The sequence below is a fragment of the Rattus norvegicus genome, chromosome 1 (genome assembly GCF_021556685.1).
Source record: "Rattus norvegicus strain SHRSP/BbbUtx chromosome 1, alternate assembly SHRSP_T2T, whole genome shotgun sequence".
Taxonomy (NCBI): Eukaryota; Metazoa; Chordata; class Mammalia; order Rodentia; family Muridae; genus Rattus; species Rattus norvegicus.
The window spans coordinates 86,171,833-86,194,083 of NC_141534.1; the positions used below are offsets into that span (position 1 = coordinate 86,171,833).

Genomic DNA, 22,251 nt, shown 5'->3' on the forward strand with positions numbered 1-22,251 from the left:
AATCAATAGGGGTGACTCTATCTGAGATTTTTAACAGTTGGGTTATGGAACCTGAATTTCTGATCCCTATAGCAAGGTAGGATTCCAGTAGAGGGATAAAATAGCAATCCACTCATAAAACTTTGTCCCTAAATGTGCCTTGCCTACAAGATGTGCATGAACAGTGTTGTTGCAGACACAGAAGGAATGGCAATCAATGACTAGACAAATTGAGATATACCATGGGCAAAAACAATCACTGACACTATTAGATACTCTGATATGCCTGCAGGCAAGAGTCTAGAATAACTGTTCACTGAGAAATCCCACCTAGCAGCTGACTAAAACAAATGTAGTAATCCACAGCAAAATATTAGATAGAGCTTTGGGAGTCTTGTGGGAGAGTTGGAGAAAGGAGTGAGGGACCCAAAAAGAGTAAGAACTACAGAGGAAGACCAAAAGAGTCAACTGTCTTGAAACTTAGGGCACTATCAGAGACTGAAACACCAACCAAAAATGGTTGCATGAGCTAGACCTAGGGGCCCTGTACATATATAGCAGGTTGGTCTTCACACAAGTCCCTCAAAAACTGGAACCAGGTTTGTCCATGAATCTATTTCTTGTCTGTAGAACTCGTTTTCCTAACAAGGCCACCCTGTTTGGCCTCAGTGTGAGAGGATGTACCTGGTCCTCCAGAGATTTGATGTGAAATGATGGGAAGATAGCCTAGGTACACCTACCCCTTCTCAGATTACAGAGAGGGGAGAAAAGGAGATGTTGGGAGGCATTGGGAAGAGAGGGGTGCTGGACATTGTGATATAAATGAATAAATAAATAAATTATTGAAATAAATGTCTCTGAGTTTCCCCCATCTCCTATATTTTACAGAATACTAACCATTTCCTTTGAGGAAACATTCAACGTAAGTTCCCAGTGAGTCTGGTTTCTTCTCCAGGGTGATCTTACTCCAGAAAAAATAAGCAGAAACAAGAACATCTCTGGGATTTCTGATGAGATATATCACCTTAAAGGGAAATATGTAAGTGAAGGTGAGTATTCATTGCTCATCTTTTAACTGGCATAATTTCTATGTCAAATATCAGTGAAATATCCACGGATTTCAAAAAATATTTATTACTTTTATGTGGACAAAACATACACATGAGTGAAGAAATCTATAGTTATAATTCCCCTTTTAAATTTTATTTGATTTATAAAACTGGAACTACAAATAACTAGTTTATTAATAATGTAAAAATAAAACCCAAACCAGAGTGATTGAACAGTTGTAAAGATCACCATAGTAATTGTTTATCTAACAACAAAGGCCCAGGCCTTAAATTATAAATACAAGTAACATTGTACTGACTGAGAAGATTGTACTAAAGCATTTAGGAATATAAACATTCATTTAGGAATATATTAGTGATAATATATATATATATATATATATATATATATATATATACTAGAAATATGTATGTAGGGATACCAGGGATGCAGGATTCCCTTACTGGCTGGTGAGGGGCACAGTTTATCCATTTTGAACCTGTACCCAGAGCATACCTGGAGTGCTGGCTCTGTACAAACTCCTAAAAACCCAGAGGGAGCTCAATGCCCAGGTCATCTGAAATGCTCAGGATCATAGGATCATGGAAGAAACTAGAGTCCAAGTACATCAGACACACCCAGGAACACTAGAATTTTGACACACTCAAGATAACAGTTGAGGAGACAACATATTTCTCAAAAGTCAGCGAAAATGGGACACCCACAGGAACCAGGGTAACATAAACATTGCGGAGACAGAGGCACAGGTTCCTTCTTGCTTACACCTGTGCCAGGAACTAATCTAGGGCTCTGACTCTCTACTCATTCATGCATCACACAGAGAAAACATGATTCCCAGGAGCTCTGACACAAGACCGCAGGACCTTGGTCACACCAGGATTTCAGGATCTCTGAGGCAGCTTGAATACCAGGAGCTCTGACACACCCAGGATCTCAGGATCACAGGATCACAGAATCACAACATCACAGAGACAGCTGTATTCTGAGGAGTTCTGAAACAACGAGGATCACAAGATGGACAGTTTCAAGTCAGAGCCCAAAACAGCAGGTAGCACTAAAAGTAAGCAGATGGTGAGAGGCAATCACAAGAACATAAGCAGCAGAAACCAAGACTACATGGCATCATCAGAACTGAGTACTCCCATTACAGCAAGACCTGGATACATCATCGCAACAGAAAAGCAAGATTCAGATTTAAAATCATAACTCATGATAATGATACAAACTTTAAGAAGGGCATATTTAATACCTTTAGAGAAATACAGGAGAACACAGGTAAACAGGTAAAAGTCCTTAAAGAGGAAACAAAAAAATCTCTTTAAGAGTTACAAGAATGCAAAAGCAAAAAAAAGGTGAATGGATTGAACAAAACCAGCAAGGATCTAAAATTGGAAATAGAAATAATAACAAAATCACAAAGAAAGACAACCCTGGAGATAGAAAACATAGGAAAGAGATCAGGAGTCAAGAGATCAGCAAGCATCATCAATAGAATATAAGAGATAGAAGGGAGAATCTCAAGTGCAGAAGATACCAAAGTAAATATTGGAAAAACAGTCAAAGAAAATGAAAAATGCAAAAACTCCTAAACCAGAACATCCAGAAAATCCAAGACAAAATGAGAAAACCAAACCTAAGTATAATAGGTACAGAAGAGAGTGAAGATTCCCAATAGGGCCAGTAAATATCTTCAACAAAATTAAAGAGTAAAAATTTCCCTCACCTAAAGAAAAAGATACCCATGAACATACAAGAAACATACAAAACTCCAAAAATATTGGTACAGAAAAGAAACTCACACTGTCACATAATGATGAAAACACAAAATGCACAAAACAAAGAATATTAAAAATAGTAAGGAAAAATTCAAGTGACATATAAAGGCAGACCTATCAGAATTACACCAGACTTCTCCAAAGAGGTTCTAAACATCAGTAGATCCTGAGCAGAGTTCATTCAAACACTCGGAGACTACAAATGTCAGCACAGGATACTATATCCAGCAAAACTCTCAATTAACATTGATGGATAAACCAAGGTATTCCATGACGAAAAGAATTCTTTCCACAAATGCATTTCAACAAAGGATAAGAGATGTAAAACCCAAGAAAAGGAGGAAAACTACGCTTTAGAAAAAGCAAGAAAGTAATGTTTCACCAAACCCAAAATAAGATAGCCACACAAACATAATTCAATCTCTAACAACAAAAATAATAGGAAGCAACACTTTTCCTTAATAGATCTTATAACATCAATGGATTCAATTCCTCAATAAAAAGACATAGACTGATAGGACAGGTTAAAAGTACCCAGCATTGTGTTGCATATAGGAAACATACCACAGTGACAATGACAGACACTAACTCAGAGTAAAAGACAGATTTTTTTTTCAAGCAAATGATACCAGAAAGAAGCTGGAGTAGACATTCTATTATCAAATAAAATCATCTTTCAACCAAAAGTTTTCAAAATAGATAAGGAAGTTCATGCTTGTAGAAGAAAAAAATTTATCTAGATGAACATTCAATACTGAATTTCTATGCTCCAAATGCAAGGGTACTTACATTCATAAAAGACACCTTACTAAAGCTCCAAGCACATATTGCAGCTTGCACAATAATAGTTGGATATTTCAACACCCACTGCCATCAATGGACAGATCATGGAAACAGAAACTAAACTGAAACAGAGAGAAAGTAAAAGAAGTTATGAATCAAATGAATTTAACAGATATTTATAGAATATTTCATCCTAAAACAAGAGAATATACTTCACCACACCTCATAGTGCCTTCTTCAATATTGAACATATAGCTGATCACAAAACAGGCCTCAACAGATACAAGAAGTTTGAAATAATCCCATGCATCCTAAGAAATAACCACGCAAAAGGGCTAGACTTCAATCACAAGAAAGCAACAGAAAGCCCATATATACATGAAAGCTGAACAGTGCACTGTTCAATGATAATTTGGTCAAGAAAGAACTACATTCAGGACTATGGCAATTGAAAGCACAACAAACCCAAAATTCTGAGAAAGAAGGAAAACGGTGCTAAGAAGAAAACTCAAAACCCTCAGTGCCGAAAAAAAAAAATCCCGGACAGACCATACACTAACATCTTAACAGCACACATAAAAGCTCTAGAATGAAAAGAAGCAAATACACCTAAGTGGAAATAATAGACTGCAGAAAAAATCAAACTCAGGGCTGAAATCAACCAAGAAGGTATTAAAAGATATATACAAAAAAGCAACGAAACCAGGAGATAGTACTTTAAGAAAATTAACAAGATAGATAAACCCTAAGTGAGATTACCAGAGGGCACAGAGAAAGTATCTAAATTAACAAAATCAGAAATGAAATTAAGGACAAAACAAAAAAAATGAAGGAATTAAAAATTATCAGATACTAGTACAAAAGACTGTACTTAAAAAAACATAAAATCTGGATGAAATGGGCAAGTTTCTAAACAAATACCAAATACTAAAGTTAAATCAGGATCAGGAAAATAATCTAAACAGTTTCATAAGTCCTAAAAAATAGAATAAATCATTAAAAGTCTTCAAACCAAAAGAAGCCCAGGACCAGAAGGGTCTAATGCAGAATTCTATCAGATCTTTAGTGAAGACTTATCACCAATACTCTTCGAAGTATTCCACAAAATAGAAACAGAAAGAACGTTAACCAATTTGTTCTATGAAGCCATAATATCACTTATATCTAAACCATACAAACACCAACAAAGAAAGAGAACTTCAGACCAACTTCCCTTATGTATATCAATGCAAAATACTCAATAAAATTCTAGCAAACCGATTCCAATTACACATAAAAATGATCCCTCAAGTAGGCTTCATCCTAAGGATGCAAGGATGGTTCAATATGCAGAAATACATCAACATGATCTACTATAAATGAATTCAAAGAAAAAACGTGCAATCAGCTTATTTGATGTGGAGAAAGCATTTGACCAAACTCAATACCACTTCATGATAAAAGATTTGGAAATATCACAAATTCAAAGCCCATGCATAAACATAGTAAAAGAAGTAGACAGCAAGCTAAATGGAGAGAAACTTGGAGCAATCCCACTAAAATTAGACCTATACAAGGCTGCCTACTCTCTCCCTACATACTCAATATAGTACTTGAAGTCCTAGCCAGAACAAGTAAACATCAAAAAGAGGTCAAAAGTATACAAATTTGAAAGGAAGAAGTAAAAATATAACTATTTGTAGATGATATGTGAATATGCTTATATAGCCCCAAAAATTCCACAGTAGAACTCCTAAACCTGATAAACAACTTCAGCAGAGTGTATGGATACAAACTTAACTCAAACAAAACAGTAACCTCTTCTACTCAAAGCACAACAGATTGAGAAAGAAATTAGGGAAACAACACCATTCACAATAGTCAAAAATAATATAATAACTGAGATGTGATTCTAACCAAGCAAGGGAAAGAAAATTTCTCTAAAGGGAGAAATTAAAGAAGACCTGAAGAGATGGGAAATCACCCATCATAATTAATTGGCAGGATTAATATTATAAAAATGGCCATCTTGTCAAAAGAAATCTACAGATTCAACGCAATCTCCACCGAAATTCCAACTCAATTCTTCACAGAGTTAGAAAGAGCAATTTGCCCATTCATTTGGAATAACAAAAAAAAAAAACAAGATAACAAAAATTATTGTGAATAATAAAAAATCTTATTGGAGAATCACAATCCCTAACCTCAAATTGTATTAGAGAGAAATAGTGATAAAACCTGCATGGTATTGTACAGAGACAGTCAGGTAGGTAAATGTAATAGAATTGGAGAGGCAGAAATGAACTGACACACCTATGGCCACTTGGTCTTTCACAAGGGAGTTAGAACCATCCCGTGGGACAAAGAAAGCATTTTCAACAGATGGTGCTGCTTTACCTGTAGGTCAGCCAATAGAAGCAAATAAACTGACCCATTCCTCTGGAAACAACTCCAATACTCTTCAGCAGAGGAATGGATACAGAAAATCTGGTACATTGACACTATGGAGCTATTAAATACAATGACTTCATGAAATTCACAGGCTAATGGATTGAACTAGAAAATATCATCCTCAGTGAGGTAGCTCAATTACAAAAATAAATAAATAAATAAATAAATAAATAAAATAAAAAATGCACATGATATGTACTCACTGATAAGTCAATATTATCCAAAAAGTTCAGAATACCCAAGACACAATTCATGATCACATGTAGCTCAAAAAGAAGGAAGACCAATGTCTGGATGTTTCAATCCTTCTTCAAAGTGGAACGAAATATTCAGTGGAGGATGTGTGGGACAGAGTCTGAAAGAAAATTTATCCAGAGACTACCCCACATTGTGATCTATCCCCTATACAGTCTCGAAACCCAGACTGTATTGTGGATGCCAAGAAGTGCAGACGGACAGGAGAATGATATAGTTGTCTCTTTAGAGGCTCTGCCAGAGCCTGAAAAATACAGAAGCAGATGCTTACAAGCAACCATTGGGATAAGAATATAAGTCCCCGAAGGAGGAGTTAGAGAAAAGACTGAAGGAGCTGAAAGGATTGATAATTACATAGGAAGAACAACAATATCAATCAATCAGACAGGTAAGAGTTCCCATGGAGTAAACCAACAATGAGAGTACACGTGGATCAACCCATGACTCTGGCCACATATGTAGCAGAGTATGTCCTTGTAGGGAGGGCATCTGGGGAAGAAGAGGCCCTTGGGGCAGTGAAGTCTCAATGCTCCAATATAGTGGAATATTATGACATGGAATGGGGAGCGACTCTATGGGTGGGTGGAGGAACACTATCATAGAAGCAGGGGGAGGTGTGAGATGGGGTGTTTCCAGTGTGGAAACCAGGAAAATGGTAACATTTGAAATGTAAATAAAGAAAATGTCCAATAAAAGTAAAGGAAAAATGTAGATATATCTAGGTAGGAATATATAAATGTAGGAATATATTTACGAATGTATATGTGTGTGTGTTTGTGTGTGTGTGTGTGTGTGTGTGTGTGTGTGTGCAACCTGAATTATTAAAAAACAAGGCAAATATTTGAACAAAAGGGGGAATAAGTCAGTATTTTTGGACGGGGAAAGGCGAAATGAAGTATGTAACTATATTTCATTATTTTATTTTAAACATAAAAGAAATAAATTAAAATTATCATTCTTCATAATTTTGTGCCAATTATTCTAGAACTCATCTCTTTAAGCTTCAATTCCGTAGCCAAACATTTACCAAATCCAGATAAGACATATGCATATATTTGAATAGTCACAAATTCATTGTGACATTTTAAAGAGCTGTCATTCTAAGTTTGTCTTTGTAGTTTCAGCATAAACTACTTATAGATTCTATGGCAAAGGGACTTAAAAAGAACTTTCTTATTAACTAGGAGCTATGATAGATGAGAAGGTGGATATGTCTAAATCCTACCTGTCATTCTCATTAAGTTTCATGGGAGATTCCTGTGGCTACTAATCTCAGTAGATAGCTAGACACAGCATGACACTGTGTGTACAACTAACCTTTGAACATTGATGCCTTGTCAGGCTGCTTTCCTATGAGCAACTGTGTCTTCAGTGATTTACCCACACAGAGCTTGGGGTATATGTTATAACTGGATCATTGACTTTGGTGAAAAGAGTACAGTAATATTGCACTATATGCTAAAGTTTGAACCCTGCTTGGCCTACACATGTAGTTTCTGAATGTTCTAGTGTGATATTTCACGTTCTTTCTTAAAGCGCCCAGAATCTCTGTGTGATGCTCCACAGCCTGATAGTCAAATTTATTCTGAAGGAAGGAAAGATCAGCATGACCTAATGCATAAGAATCCCACCTTCATACTTTTGTAAGATCTCCAAGGCTTGTCAGGGTAAAATAAGTTCACACAATATTAGTCAAAGAAAATCTCAACCTTTGGACACTGACCTTGGCCTTGGAACTGAAGAGAGACTTGGAGAAAAGATGCATGGGAAGATGGGAGGTCATGATTCGTGGTCCTTCCTTTTTGATTAATATATCATATCCTACATCAGTCTCTATCCAGGGTGAGCGATCCCAGATGGGCAGGAATTGGGTCCACTTAGGATCTCCTTTGGTCTGAATCAAGCAGACAATCTCGATCAGCCAGTTCGTTCCTGAATTAAAAGAAAAAATTCACTCATTTGAACAGTACTGCAAAAAAAGCCTCAAGTAGAATATATACCCATAAAATTTAAAGTGTTGCCCACTTTCAAGCATATAGAGTAGTGTTCACAGTATCCACATTGTGTGAGTGCAAACTGTATTCACTCAACATTAATTTCAAGACTTCATTTTACAAAACTGAGACGCTATACACAGTAAACACCAAACTGCCAATGGATTATCTCCTCCAGCCCTGGGGCACCATCATTCTATATTCTGGTGGAGTGAATTTGACTTTTCCAGATATTTCACAATGATAAAGTCATACTGTCCTCTAAAACTACATTTCTGATTTTAATTCATTGCCATTGAGATGCAACAATGCTGCAGTGTATGACAATATTTCTTTTTTAGAGTGAATTAATTCCCTCATGTATATTTATCACACACAGTTACATTTGTGTTTATGTGTTCATTTGATATTGTCTGGTTTTCTTTTCCTGGATTCCCACTGCTTTTAGATTTTCTGTGTCATTGTGATTTCAATATCAGCAGTCTAATATTTACCCAAGTTCTGTGCTTCTTCCACAGTGCAAACATCTGTTACCCAAATCATCATAATGCCAATTTTTGATTGCTTGAGTTTTTAGACTCCAGTTCCTGGTCAAGGTCCATGTTAATTCTACATGGCACTTTCCTCTCCTCCACATAACCTCATATACAGTCCTTTTTTTCTTGATGCTCTTTCTTCTTTTTATTCTCATCACTCTCCCTATTTTCTATCTCTTCACCACAGATAAAAATGAATTTGAGATTCTGACTCAGGGTATAGTTTCATTGTTCTATTGCCACAGCTGATCAACTCTCCTCACGTAGGTCATATGTGAAATCTTTCTCTGAGTGGAACACACACAAATCTCCATTCCCACAAACCACTTTCCACATTGGATGTATAGAGGACTCCACTACTCACACAAAATAAATAAATATCAAAGCTCTAACCTCCTCTATACAATTCAGTATTAGTCTTACTGATGGTCCTTACCTGACTTGGGGTAAGCCAATATGATCAAGTCTTCTTCTTTTACCACAAACTTCTTACAAATATTTTCCAGAATTTCTTTGGAAACCTAAAAGGCAGGAAAAGGTATTCCTTCAAACCAAGTATAGTCTGACATCATGAATAACTCTGTGTAGGTGCTTTTAGTATTCCAGCCCTTGCCACCTGTTCTGTTTATAGGAAATGCTGAGAGGTAAGATTTATAGTGCAGTTAAAAAATCATTAACATTCTCTAGTCTCTTGTGAAACTAGCTACTGATAGAAATAAATAAATATTGTAGCACACAGACAAGGGTTATTGTATTGAGCAATTTGAACTCATATAAAGAACATTCTGCAGCATTTGTGTGCCCAAGTTCATGACCCCCAAACAGAAACTAAGTAAGAAGTAATAGGACATAAAATTGCAGAATAATTTAAACTTTACTTTAATACAATTTAGCTTTTAGAATGATTTCAATATGCAGAAAAGTGACAGTGATCATACAGAAACTTTTCATAACAATTTATTTAAATTGTAGGTAGTTTTGAGAAACTCATAGTACATTAGCTGCCTTTCTTCTTCCCCTAAAAGCCCTCCATTCGTTTCTTATATTTATGATCTCTTCTTTAATATTTTTCTATTTATATATGCACACATACAACACATATATAGTCAACCTACTGAGTCCATTCAGTTGGGCTTGTATGCTGAGGTGTGTGGTTGAGATTGGAAAATTAATGTGGGATTTCATCTTCAGAAACAGCTTATTCTCCATGTCTTAGCAACCACTGATATGGTGTATTTGTTCTTCTAGGGTATAACCATATAGAATTTTTCCTGGCCTCTTTTGTGTGCCTAATCATGCTATTATGCTGGTTTGTTTGAATAACTATACTGTAACAGTTCCTGTGTCTATTTTCTCTGTTGTGTTGAGAGACATATTCTACAAAGAGGAATCTTGGGACACTGGAGGATGTCTGTACTATCCTCTCTGATGTTTACCTTGAGTCCTAGGTTCAAAGGATATATTGAAGCTGTACTACTTAGGCTTAGGCACCTTGCTATCAATTATTAACTCCATTTTAGCCCATTGTACATCTATGGAAGAGTCTCCATATGTTGTAAAAAGAGGAATCAAATTTACCTGTGCATATAAGAACAAGTATTTAGAAAAGAACTGGAAATTATACTGGCTTAGTGAGTTTCTTGGGTTTTTGCTCTTCCAATACAAGCTGGTTGTCTACATTTTAAATAACTTCCCTCTTTTAAAAATATTTTATTGTATTTTTATTGAATATTTATTATTTATATTTCAAATGTTATTCCATTTTCCAGGTTCCCATGCATAAGACACAATCATATCCCTCCACACTTCTTACTTGAGGGTGCTCCCCTTCTTCAACCACCCTCTCTTCCAGCCTCTCTGCCATGATTTTCTCCTACATTGGGGGGGGGTACAGAACTGGCAGTACCAAGGGCTCTCCTCCCATTGGTGCCCAAAAAGGCCATCCTCTGCTACATATTCAGCTGGAGCCATGGGTCTGTCCCTGTTTACTCTTTGGGTAGTGGTATAGTCTCTTGGAGATCTGGTTGGATGGTACTGTTGTTCTTATGGGGTTTCAAGCCACTTCAGTACCTTAAAACCTTTCTATAACTCATCCAATGGTTACCCCATTCTCTGTTCAATGGTTTGCATTAGCCTCTGTATATGGCATACTCTGGCTGAACCTCTCAGGAGACAGCTATATCAGGCTCCTGCCATCATGCACTTCTTGGACTCGTCAATATTGTCTAGTTTTCGAAGCTGTATATATAAGGACTGGATCCCCAGGTGAGTCAGCCTCTGAAAGGACATTCTTTCAATCTCTGCTTCAAACTTTGCCTCCATATGTCCTCCTATGAATATTTCTGTTCCCCTTTTAAGAAAGACTGCAGAACCTGAACTTTGGTCATCCTTCTTCTTGAGCTTCATGTGGTCTGTGGTTGTATCCTTTCTAATTTGACTTTTGGGGCTAGCATCCACTTATCAGTGAGAATATAACGTGTGTTTTTATTGCAATTAGGTTACCACACTTGGGATGTTATTTTCTAGTTCTATCCATTTGCCTATAAATTTAATGAAGTTATTACTTTTGATAGCTGAGTAGTTCTCCATTGTGTAGATATACCACATTTTCTGTATCCATTCCACTGTTGAAGGGCATCTGGGTTCTTTACAACTTCTGACTATGATAAATAAGGCTGCTATGAACATAGTATACTATGTGTCTTCTTATATGTTGGAGTATCTTTTGGGTATTTGCCCAGGAGTGGTATATCTTTGTCTTCACGTAATATAATGTACAATTTTCTGAGGAACCTTCAGACTTATTTCCAGAGTGCTGGCTGTACCAGCTTACAATTCTACCAAAAATGGAGGTGTGTTTCTCTTTCTACACATCCTCACCACCATCTGTTGTCAGATGAGTTTTTGATCTTTGACATTCTCACTGGCATGAGGTAAAATCTCAGGTTTGTTTTGACTTGCATTTCCTTGATAAGGATGTTGAACATTTCTTTAGGTACTTTTCAGCTATTCAATATTTCTTAGCTGATAATTCTTTGTTTAGCTCTGTGTACCGTTTATAATAGGGTTATTTGGCTCTCTGAAGTCTACCTTCTGGAGTTCGTTGTATCTATAACCCTATATTGGATACAGGATGGGTAAGAATCTTTCCCCAATCTTTTGGTTGACATTTTGTCTTAAAGAAAGTGTCTTTTCCGTTACACAAGTTTTGCAATTTTATGAGGTCCCAATTGTCAAATCTTGATATTAGAGCATATGCCATTGGTGTTTTGCTCAAGAAATTCTCCACAGTGGACATGTGTTCAAGACTCTTCTACACTTTTTCTTCTATTACTTTGAATGTATATGGCTTTATATAGAGATTCTTGTTCTACTTGGACTTGTGCTTTGTACAGGACTATAAGAACAAATCAATTTGCAATTTCAGTATGCTGATCTCCAGTTGAACCAGTAGCATTTATTGAAAAGGAAATCTTTTTTCTACTGGATGGTTTTACCTCCTTTGTCAAAGACCTAGTGATCAGAGGTTTGTGGGTTCATTTCTGGGACTGCAATTCTATCACATTTATCTAGGTGCCTGTCTCTGTACCTATACCATATAGTTTTTTATCACTATTGCTCTGTAGTACATCTTGATGTCTGGGATGGTGATTTTACACAGAAGTTCTTTTATTGGCCACCTCCTATAGCCAGGCAAGTATTCCAATGAAGGGTGTGGGTTACCAACCCACCCACTATACCTTCAACCCAAATTTTTCCCTGCCTACATGTCATGAAAAGTTACGGATAGAACAAAATTTGATGGCATGGCCAACCAACAACTGGCCAACTTGACACCCACCTGGTAGGATGATGTCATGACATATGTATAGGCAGATACAAGATAGAACAGGCCTATTATTGAATGTGAAGTAAGGATGGACAAGAGAATATTTTGAGGGAAGAGGAGGAGAATGTAACAGAATGAGGGGGGAAACTGGGGAAGACTGGAAGAGAAGCCACAGGGAGGACATGGAGGCTGATGTTAAGATTCCACTCTGTGTATTTATAGGTATTTATGAATATTCTTAAGGCATGGATGTGTACAGGGCTTTATATATTTAGGTGGACAATTATATCTTATCAATTGGATCAGAGGTTTTTGTGTTGTGTGCTCTTTCTTGTGGAGAATTGTGTTTGGAAGAGTGTGTGCTGGCAGAAACACTGGGCTGCCTCAGATTTGGGATATGTGTTTCTGGCAAGATATCTAGCAGATATCTTGGGGCACTGCAATGCTGGACCTAGTGGGGGTAAAAGACATCCTTTTTTTTTTTTTTTTTTTTTTTTTTTTTTTTACAATTTTTCGACAGACAGTGTGTCCAAGTGTTGGGCAAGAATTCACTAGTAATCCTAAGAGTTGAGAGAAAGTTTTAATTTCTAAGAGGAGGCCAGCACCATGTTGAGTCATGTGATGTCTCCAGAGTGGGAACATAAACAAATGGAAACAGCCTGGGCTAGAAGGTTTTAGGTTCCCTGCTGTGTGACAAGTAGTTACAGCTCAGAGAGTTAGAGATAAAAACTGCTTTTTAAATAGCCTTTCAGAACACGCATATTCCTCTTAACATGGACTCCATGGGAATTTTCAGTTGAAATCCTAATTAGACAAGCTACTTCTTAATGGCAGCTATTATTAAAATGTGATTTAAGTTTCTTTTTAAGAAGGGAGTACAGTGATTAGCTAGATCATGCAGAGATTTTTTTCCCAGGGTTACCAATTTAGATAAGGAGAATTAGTCACAGACTCCAAGTAGATAATTGTGATATTTACAAGTTACTAGGGTTAAATAAAAATCTGTGGCTCGGGAAAGAGAGCTTGGCAGATTGATATATTTTGGGCTAAAATTCTGGTTTGATAACCAGAGTTTGGAATTGGTAGTACGTGTTTAGTTTGTTTCATAAATTATCGCACCAACGCCCATTTGGCACCGTGATGCGGCTAGTGAGCGTTTGAAGTTATTTTTTATATTCATCACAAAAGGAAGCTCAAATTCTCTTAATGTGGACTCCATGGGAATTTTGGGTTAATTTCCTGACAGGTGACAAAAGTCTATCAGGCTCATTGTTTAACACTATTGTTTAGCTTACTTCCTTTTCTTAAGGGAATCTAGCTGACAGCTTAATCTTCATAATGGGTGTGACTTTGAGTTTTCTGGTTATATTATTACTCTGGGAGAGAGTATAAGACACAAGCTTTTCTCATTACAGACTAAGGAGCACAGTATTCTGGGAAAAAATGTTTTGATTTTGTGTTTTTAAAAAGTTTGATTAGGTCTGGAAACTTCAAAGATTCATACTCATCAGATTTGAGAGAGGCAGACAGTCCAAAAAACTAGAGTTAAGAGAATAAAACAAAAAGATATCATGATTCTAAACATTTGTCTTGAGATTTGTATTTTGCAGAGGGTGCCTTCTTGGATTCCTGGTCTCAAGGACGTTCAGCTAGGTCCAAACAGGACACATCCGGCTACAGCATTTGCTTCATTCTGCCTACCACCTACCCTCAAGAATCTCTCAATACCCATATCAGCTTGAAGAAGTAATAGAAAAGTCATTGCCCAAGTTCTCTGGACTTTTGGGGGCCTGAAAGTAGCTATTCCAAGGTTGTTTTATGAGGAATTTAGGAATTGTTGTAACTTAACCGGGAAGAATTAACTATATTGAGTTGGACAGTCATAATCTCATTTGGTAACTAATCTGAAATAATATCTTTGCTTTGGTTTAGAATTTATTTTTTTAAAAAAAGTTTAAAAGTACAAGATTTAAAGCCAGTCCTTGCCTTAATGTAATTACAAACTTCTGGGTTGATTACATATGTGAGTTAAGGGCCAAATAGCAAATCCATGGCTCTAAGTTTGTTAGAATACTTTCAAGATAATAGATAGTTAATGGACAACACTCCAGATTACCTTATATAGATCAACGATTTTCAAAAACATCAAAATTCCCCAAAATATGAGATTCAGTTATTTATCTTTTCTATAGACATGTTTGCTCCAAACAGTTCTCCTTTGGAAGATTTAATGAAGAAATTGACCATCTCTATCTCCAGGTGAGGCTATAACTTTTGGCTAGGCAACCACTGGACAGAAACTACCTGTTTCGTCTGCAGACTAATACTACCTAAAACGGACACCTAATGTAGAATAGTGAACTGATGATTTTGCCAAGCCAGAATTATCAGCGCTTCATGATATTTACATTTCAAGAGTCTATTAGTTGATTTTGGGCCAGAAGTTTGAAGACTTGTGCTTACATGTTACGAACAGAAGACTGTGCCAGTGGAGATTTGTCTCTACAACCTGTCAGTTCTAGAAGCCATGTTATGCTTCCTATGTGTATAAATATTTGGTCATTCTCAGATTTCTGACAGGATTGAAGATTGATTATAGTCAGTAGATATCTTGGGCACAGCAGTGCTGGACCTAATGGGGGTAAAAGACAGTCCTTTTTATAATTTTACAACACTACCACCACAGGGCAGATAGCAAACCCTTGACACTATTTAATGATGCGCTTCTATTTGTGCAAATAAGAGCCTATAGTATCTGCTATCTTTGAGGTTTTATCCAGCATTTAGTAAAAACAGACAAAGAACCACATCCAAACATTAGACAGAGCTCTTGGAGTCTTAAGGAAGAATTGTGGAAAGGATTGAAGGAGCTGCAGTGGTCAAGATCACCAGAAGAAGACCTACAGAGGAGAGTAACCTGGGCCTATGTTGGCTTGCAGACGGTGAACCACTATCCAAAGAGTATGAACTAATTGGACCTAGGCTACCTACAAGTATGTGACTGTTATGAATCTTAGTCTTCATGTGAGTCTCATGAAGATCAAATGAAGCAGGGGCTGTCTTGGACTGGACTCTGTTGCCTGCCTTTGGATCCCTTTCCCATAGTTGGGCTGCTTTCTCTGGACTCAGTAGGAGAGGATGAACTGAGTCCTGATGTGATTTGATGTGCCATGGTGGGTTCATCCTGGGAGGGTTGATGGGAGGGCCCCCCTTCCTTGAGGAAAAGAGAAGATTAGACAGAGAGAGGAAGTTATCAGTGTGGGATGGAGAGGAGAGGAGATGGCTGCAACCAGCATGTAAAGTGAATAAATAATTAAATAAATAAGTGAAGAAAAGAGAAAAAGAAAAAAACTAAGAATGTATATATACATGTTTCTTCAGAACAACTTAAAGTGATATTTGTGCAAAGTATGATAAATACGTAAATCTGAGTAATACTTGTTTAATTTCCATAGCATCACACTGAGAATCTTTTGTCATGTCCATTCTCAGGAAATAAAACCCCAAATAAATTTCTTATGAATGAAAAGAAAATGTTTTAAAGCTGGAATTCTAGTAAGTAAATTGTAATATACTACAATATAACAAAAGTAGCAAAGATTTGATGACTCAACACTCCATAATTCTAGGCTAAAGAGATGACTATCAAAAATGGAGATATATTAGTAGTACTGTATTGCTTAGGGAGAGAACCTGAGATTAGTTCTAGTACCCGAAGCAGGAAGTTTACAGCTTCATGAAACTGCAGGTCCCTAGTACCAGTGCAAACATCTGGCTTCTGAAGGCACTGCAAACTGAAAGGTTACACCCACCACCACCACTATGACCACCATCACCAACACCATCACCACCACCATTGTTGATATTACTGGTATTAGTAATACACTATTTTAAAAAATCACTTTCACAATGCCAGAATAGAATTTATTCAATGACCACATTCACTTATTCAGACATAGAACAACAGAAACATAAAAATCAATGTTCATAAAATATTTAAAACTTTTGAAATTTTAATCCCATGGGAACATCCCTGGAGGGAAACCGGCCATTTTCTCCTGAAACACTTTATCAAAGGCTTCAGCTTGGGCTACAGTGAAGTGATTCTTCCAGTCCCCAGTAGTGCCTAAAAATGGGAAGCACACATAAATGTGGGTTAATAATGGACTTACACGGCTCTAGCTCCTCCCATCATATGCTCTTACTATCTGTTTGATAAAGACCACATAGTTAATAAAACAAACTACCATTTTCTGTAGAAACCTAATTAATCTCTGAAATCATTATATATAATATATATTACATATAATGAAATACACACACACACACACACACACACACACACACACACACACACACACACTTCTCCCTCTCTGGAAATTATGTCCTACCTTTTCCTCACCAAATCTATATGCTAGACAATCTAAGAGCAGCAACACTGACTTGATCTTTTTACTTATCCAGATTATCCCTACTTCCCATCAAATCAGTTTCTATCATATTATCCAACTCAACAGTGTTTATCATCTCTATTATCCAAACAGACTTAAATTTTGCTGTCTATATTTTAGTGTTATACATATAGAAATTCTTCAAAGCATGCAAGCAGCTTTCAAATAAAATCTTAAAAAAAGATATACTTGTGTGTGTTTGTGTGTGTGTGTGTGTGTGTGTGTGTGTGTGAGTTCACATGAGAGCTGCATATATAGTTATGAGCAGGATTTCAGCTGTCTTGATTTTCCCACAAGATACAGGTGACCCAGCCACTCCCAACTGACAACATTGCAGGACTTCTGTTTCACTCAGCCATGTTGTTTTGTGATGCATGAAGATCTGCATAATTTCAGCCCCAAACCTTTGTAGCACTGTCTCTTCTGACCACACATTGGTTTTCAACACTCCATTAGAGAAGGTATTTAGAGTTAGCATTAGAGATTGTCCAACTGACCATGCTGTGTTGTGTCTTTCTTTACCCCAGAGGCATAAAAATCTTTCATATAATTACATCTTATGAATTGGTAAAATTCTCATACCATCTTTCATCTATTTACAACCCAGCAGCCCCCATCCTTTCTGTATTTCCTAGCTTTGGCTAGGATGTGTTCCATGCATTTCTGCTTTAAATATATACACAGAATATGTATCTATATATTTCAAAACCAAGTGTATCTTAAATTACTGAATGGTTCATTTCACAAAAAATGCCAGACATATAGGACATACTAGGGTGGAATTTTTTTTCTTTTTCTTTTTTTTTCTTTCCGGAGCTGGGGACCAAACCCAGGGCCTTTCACTTGTTAGGCAAGCGCTCTACTGCTGAGCTAAATCCCAAAACCTAGGGTGGAATTTTTTAATGAATTCGTGAATGTGTGAGAAAGGCATAGGCAGTTCTCAAACTTTGATGATGAGGAAAAATTAGTCTTTGAGATTTTACCCAGTGTGATAGTGATGGATATGGAATTGAATCTAAAAAGATTGACAGGAGAAGTCATGCTTTTTTATCACACTACTTTCTTTCTTTAGTATCACATAAGTTAATTTTAATTTCCCTGTGGGCTGTATTAAAGAACATATAAAGAATTCATTAAAATGTAAATCACTAATGCAGCATATTCAAACAATATACCGTTAACTAATATGAATGTAAATAAGGACAATCTCATTACCGTTTCTCATGAAAGTAAAACCAGGAAGAATCAGTTCCTTCTCCATGAGATTATAATTGGACATGTTGTTTTCTTTCATGACTTGGAAGGAACTGTACTTGAGGACCAAATCCAGCTCATCTGGCTCTAATTTTTTCCCTAGGAAGTCACATATCTTCTTTATGGTTCCCATTGTATCCTGATAGAAGAAGAAACAAAAATGAAGGTGATAAACAGAGAGCTCTGAGATAACAGATGCAAAGAAAGAATCTGTAAATAGGGAAGGAAAAGGGGACATGAAGAAAGGGCATCAAAAAATGAGTGAGCGGTCTTCCTGGTTGCTGCCGCTGCAGAGAGCCCATGGGCAGCACCCCACGAGAAAACTTGAGCCTCGGGACCACAGGTAAGACCAACTTTTCTGCTGCAAGAAAGCTGCCTGATGAGCTTGGGACACACGGAAGCAGAATTCCTCTAGGACCGGGCACGTTCTGTGTTTACCGGAAGTCCCACACACGCGGATCCCGGCCCGCAGCAGCTCTCTGCTCCCAGACCCAGTGAGAGAGAGACCCAACCACCTGGTCAGGTGGGCACTCCTGAGGCTGCAGAGCGGGAGAGACCACCAACACTGCTCACCCCTGCCCACATCCCTGGCCCAAGAGGAAACTGTATAAGGCCTCTGGGCTCCCGTGGGGGAGGGCCCAGGAGCGGCAGGACCCCTGCCTGAGACACCGCCAGAACCTGAAGGGAACAGACTGGATAAACAGTTCTCTGCACCCAAATCCCGTGGGAGGGAGAGCTAAACCTTCAGAGAGGCAGACAAGCCTGGGAAACCAGAAGAGACTGCTCTCTGCACACACATCTCGGACAACAGAGGAAAAAGCCAAAGACCATCTGGAACCCTGGTGCACTGAAGCTCCCGGAAGGGGCGGCACAGGTATTCCTGGTTGCTGCCGCTGCAGAGAGCCCGTGGGCAGCACCCCACGAGCGAACTTGAGCCTAGAGAACACAGGTAAGACCAAATTTTCTACTGCAAGAAAGCTGCCTGGTGAACTCAAGACACAGGCCCACAGGAACAGCTGAAGACCTGTAGAGAGGAAAAACTACACGCCCGAAAGCAGAACACTCTGTCCCCATAACTGACTGAAAGAGAGGAAAACAGGTCTACAGCACTCCTGACACACAGGCTTATAGGACAGTCTAGCCACTGTCAGAAATAGCAGAACAAAGTAGCACTAGAGATAATCTGATGGTGAGAGGCAAGCACAGGAACCCAAGCAAAAGAAACCAAGACTACATGGCACCATCGGAGCCCAATTCTCCCATCAAAATAAACATGGAATATCCAAACACACCAGAAAAGCAAGATCGAGTTTCAAAATCATTTTTGATCATGATGCTGGAGGACTTCAAGAAAGACGTGAAGAACTCCCTTAGAGAACAAGTAGAAGCCTACAAGGAGGAATCGCAAAAATGCCTGAAAGAATTCCAAGAAAACATAAATAAACAAGGAGAAGCCCATAGAGAGGAGACACAAAAATCCCTGAAAGAATTCCAGGAAAACATAAATAAACAAGTAGAAGCCCATAGAGAAGAGACACAAAAATCCCTGAAAGAATTCCAGGAAAACACAATCAAACAGTTGAAGGAATTAAAAATGGAAATAGAAGCAATCAAGAAAGAACACATGGAAACAACCCTGGATATAGAAAACCAAAAGAAGAGAGAAGGAGCTGTAGATACAAGCTTCACCAACAGAATACAAGAGATGGAAGTAAGAATCTCAGGAGCAGAAGATTCCATAGAAATCATTGACTCAACTGTCAAAGATAATGTAAAGCGGAAAAAGCTACTGGTCCAAAACATACAGGAAATCCAGGACTCAATGAGAAGATCAAACCTAAGGATAATAGGTATAGAAGAGAGTGAAGACTCCCAGCTCAAAGGACCAGTAAATATCTTCAACAAAATCATAGAAGAAAACTTCCCTAACCTAAAAAAAGAGATACCCATAGACATACAAGAAGCCTACAGAACTCCAAATAGATTGGACCAGAAAAGAAACACCTCCCGTCACATAATTGTCAAAACTCCAAACGCAAAAAATAAAGAAAGAATATTAAAAGCAGTAAGGGAAAAAGGTCAAGTAACATATAAAGGCAGACCTATCAGAATCACACCCGACTTCTCGCCAGAAACTATGAAGGCCAGAAGATCCTGGATTGATGTCATACAGACCCTAAGAGAACACAAATGCCAGCCCAGGTTACTGTATCCAGAAAAACTCTCAATTAACATTGATGGAGAAACCAAGATATTCCATGACAAAACCAAATTTACACAATATCTTTCTACAAATCCAGCACTACAAAGGATAATAAATGGTAAAGCCCAACATAAGGAGGCAAGCTATACCCTAGAAGAAGCAAGAAACTAATAGTCTTGGCAACAAAACAAAGAGAATGAAAGCACACAAACATAACCTCACATCCAAGTATGAATATAACGGGAAGCAATAATCACTATTCCTTAATATCTCTCAATATCAATGGCCTCAACTCCCCAATAAAAAGACATAGATTAACAAACTGGATAAGCAACGAGGACCCTACATTCTGCTGCCTACAGGAAACACACCTCAGAGACAAAGACAGAGACTACCTCAGAGTGAAAGGCTGGAAAACAACTTTCCAAGCAAATGGTCAGAAAACGCAAGCTGGAGTAGGCATTCTAATATCAAATAAAATCAATTTCCAACTAAAAGTCATCAAAAAAGATAAGGAAGGACACTTCATGTTCATCAAAGGAAAAATCCACCAAGATGAACTCTCAATCCTAAATATCTATGCCCCAAATACAAGGGCACCTACATACGTAAAAGAAACCTTACTAAAGCTCAAAACACACATTGCACCTCAAACAATAATAGTGGGAGATTTCAACACCCCACTCTCATCAATGGACAGATCATGGAAACAGAAATTAAACAGTGATGTCGACAGACTAAGAGAAGTCATGAGCCAAATGGACTTAACGGATATTTATAGAACATTCTATCCTAAAGCAAAAGGATATACCTTCTTCTCAGCTCCTCATGGTACTTTCTCCAAAATTGACCATATAATTGGTCAAAAAACGGGCCTCAACAGGTACAGAAAGATAGAAATAATCCCATGCGTGCAATCAGACCACCACGGCCTAAAACTGGTCTTCAATAACAATAAGGGAAGAATGCCCACATAAACATGGAAATTGAACAATGCTCTATTCAATGATAAACTGGTCAAGGAAGAAATAAAGAAAGACATTAAAAACTTTTTAGAATTTAATGAAAATGAAGGTACAACATACCCAAACTTATGGGACACAATGAAAGCTGTGCTAAGAGGAAAACTCACAGTGCTGTGTGCCTGCAGAAAGAAACATGAAAGAGCATATGTCAGCAGCTTGACAGCACACCTAAAAGCTCTAGAGCAAAAAGAAGCAAATACACCCAGGAGGAGTAGAAGGCAGGAAATAATCAAACTCAGAGCTGAAATCAACCAAGTAGAAACAAAAAGGACCATAGAAAGAATCAACAGAACCAAGAGTTGGTTCTTTGAGAAAATCAACAAGATAGATAAACCCTTAGCCAGACTAACGAGAGGACACAGAGAGTGCATCCATATTAACAAAATCAGAAATGAAAAGGGAGACATAACTACAGATTCAGAAGAAATTCAAAAAATCATCAGATCTTACTATAAATGCCTATATTCAACAAAACTTGAAAATCTTGAGGAAATGGACAATTCCCTAGACAGATACCAGGTACCGAAATTAAATCAGGAACAGATAAACCAGTTAAACAACCCCATAACTCCTAAGGATATAGAAGCAGTCATTAAAGGTCTCCCAACCAAAAAGAGCCCAGGTCCAGACGGGTTTAGTGCAGACTTCTATCAAACCTTCATAGAA

At 37.6% G+C, this 22,251-nt stretch overlaps 1 protein-coding gene and 1 pseudogene across 1 annotated transcript in view; both read right to left on the bottom strand.

Annotated features, from left to right (window-relative positions):
- Sult2a1-ps1 (sulfotransferase family 2A member 1, pseudogene 1) overlaps positions 1-9,421 on the bottom strand; it is a 70,345-nt pseudogene extending 60,924 nt beyond the window's left edge.
- A 7,129-nt stretch (positions 9,422-16,550) lies between these two features.
- Positions 16,551-22,251, bottom strand: part of Sult2a6 (sulfotransferase family 2A, dehydroepiandrosterone (DHEA)-preferring, member 6) — a 51,127-nt gene continuing 45,426 nt past the window's right edge. Inside the window, exons 5-6 of the mRNA NM_012695.4 lie at positions 18,319-18,496; positions 16,551-16,778 (exon numbers count right to left, since the gene is read on the bottom strand). Coding sequence (NP_036827.3) covers positions 16,666-16,778; positions 18,319-18,496 — 291 coding nt within the window. The 3' untranslated portion in view covers positions 16,551-16,665. The remainder of the gene's footprint in view (positions 16,779-18,318; positions 18,497-22,251) is intronic.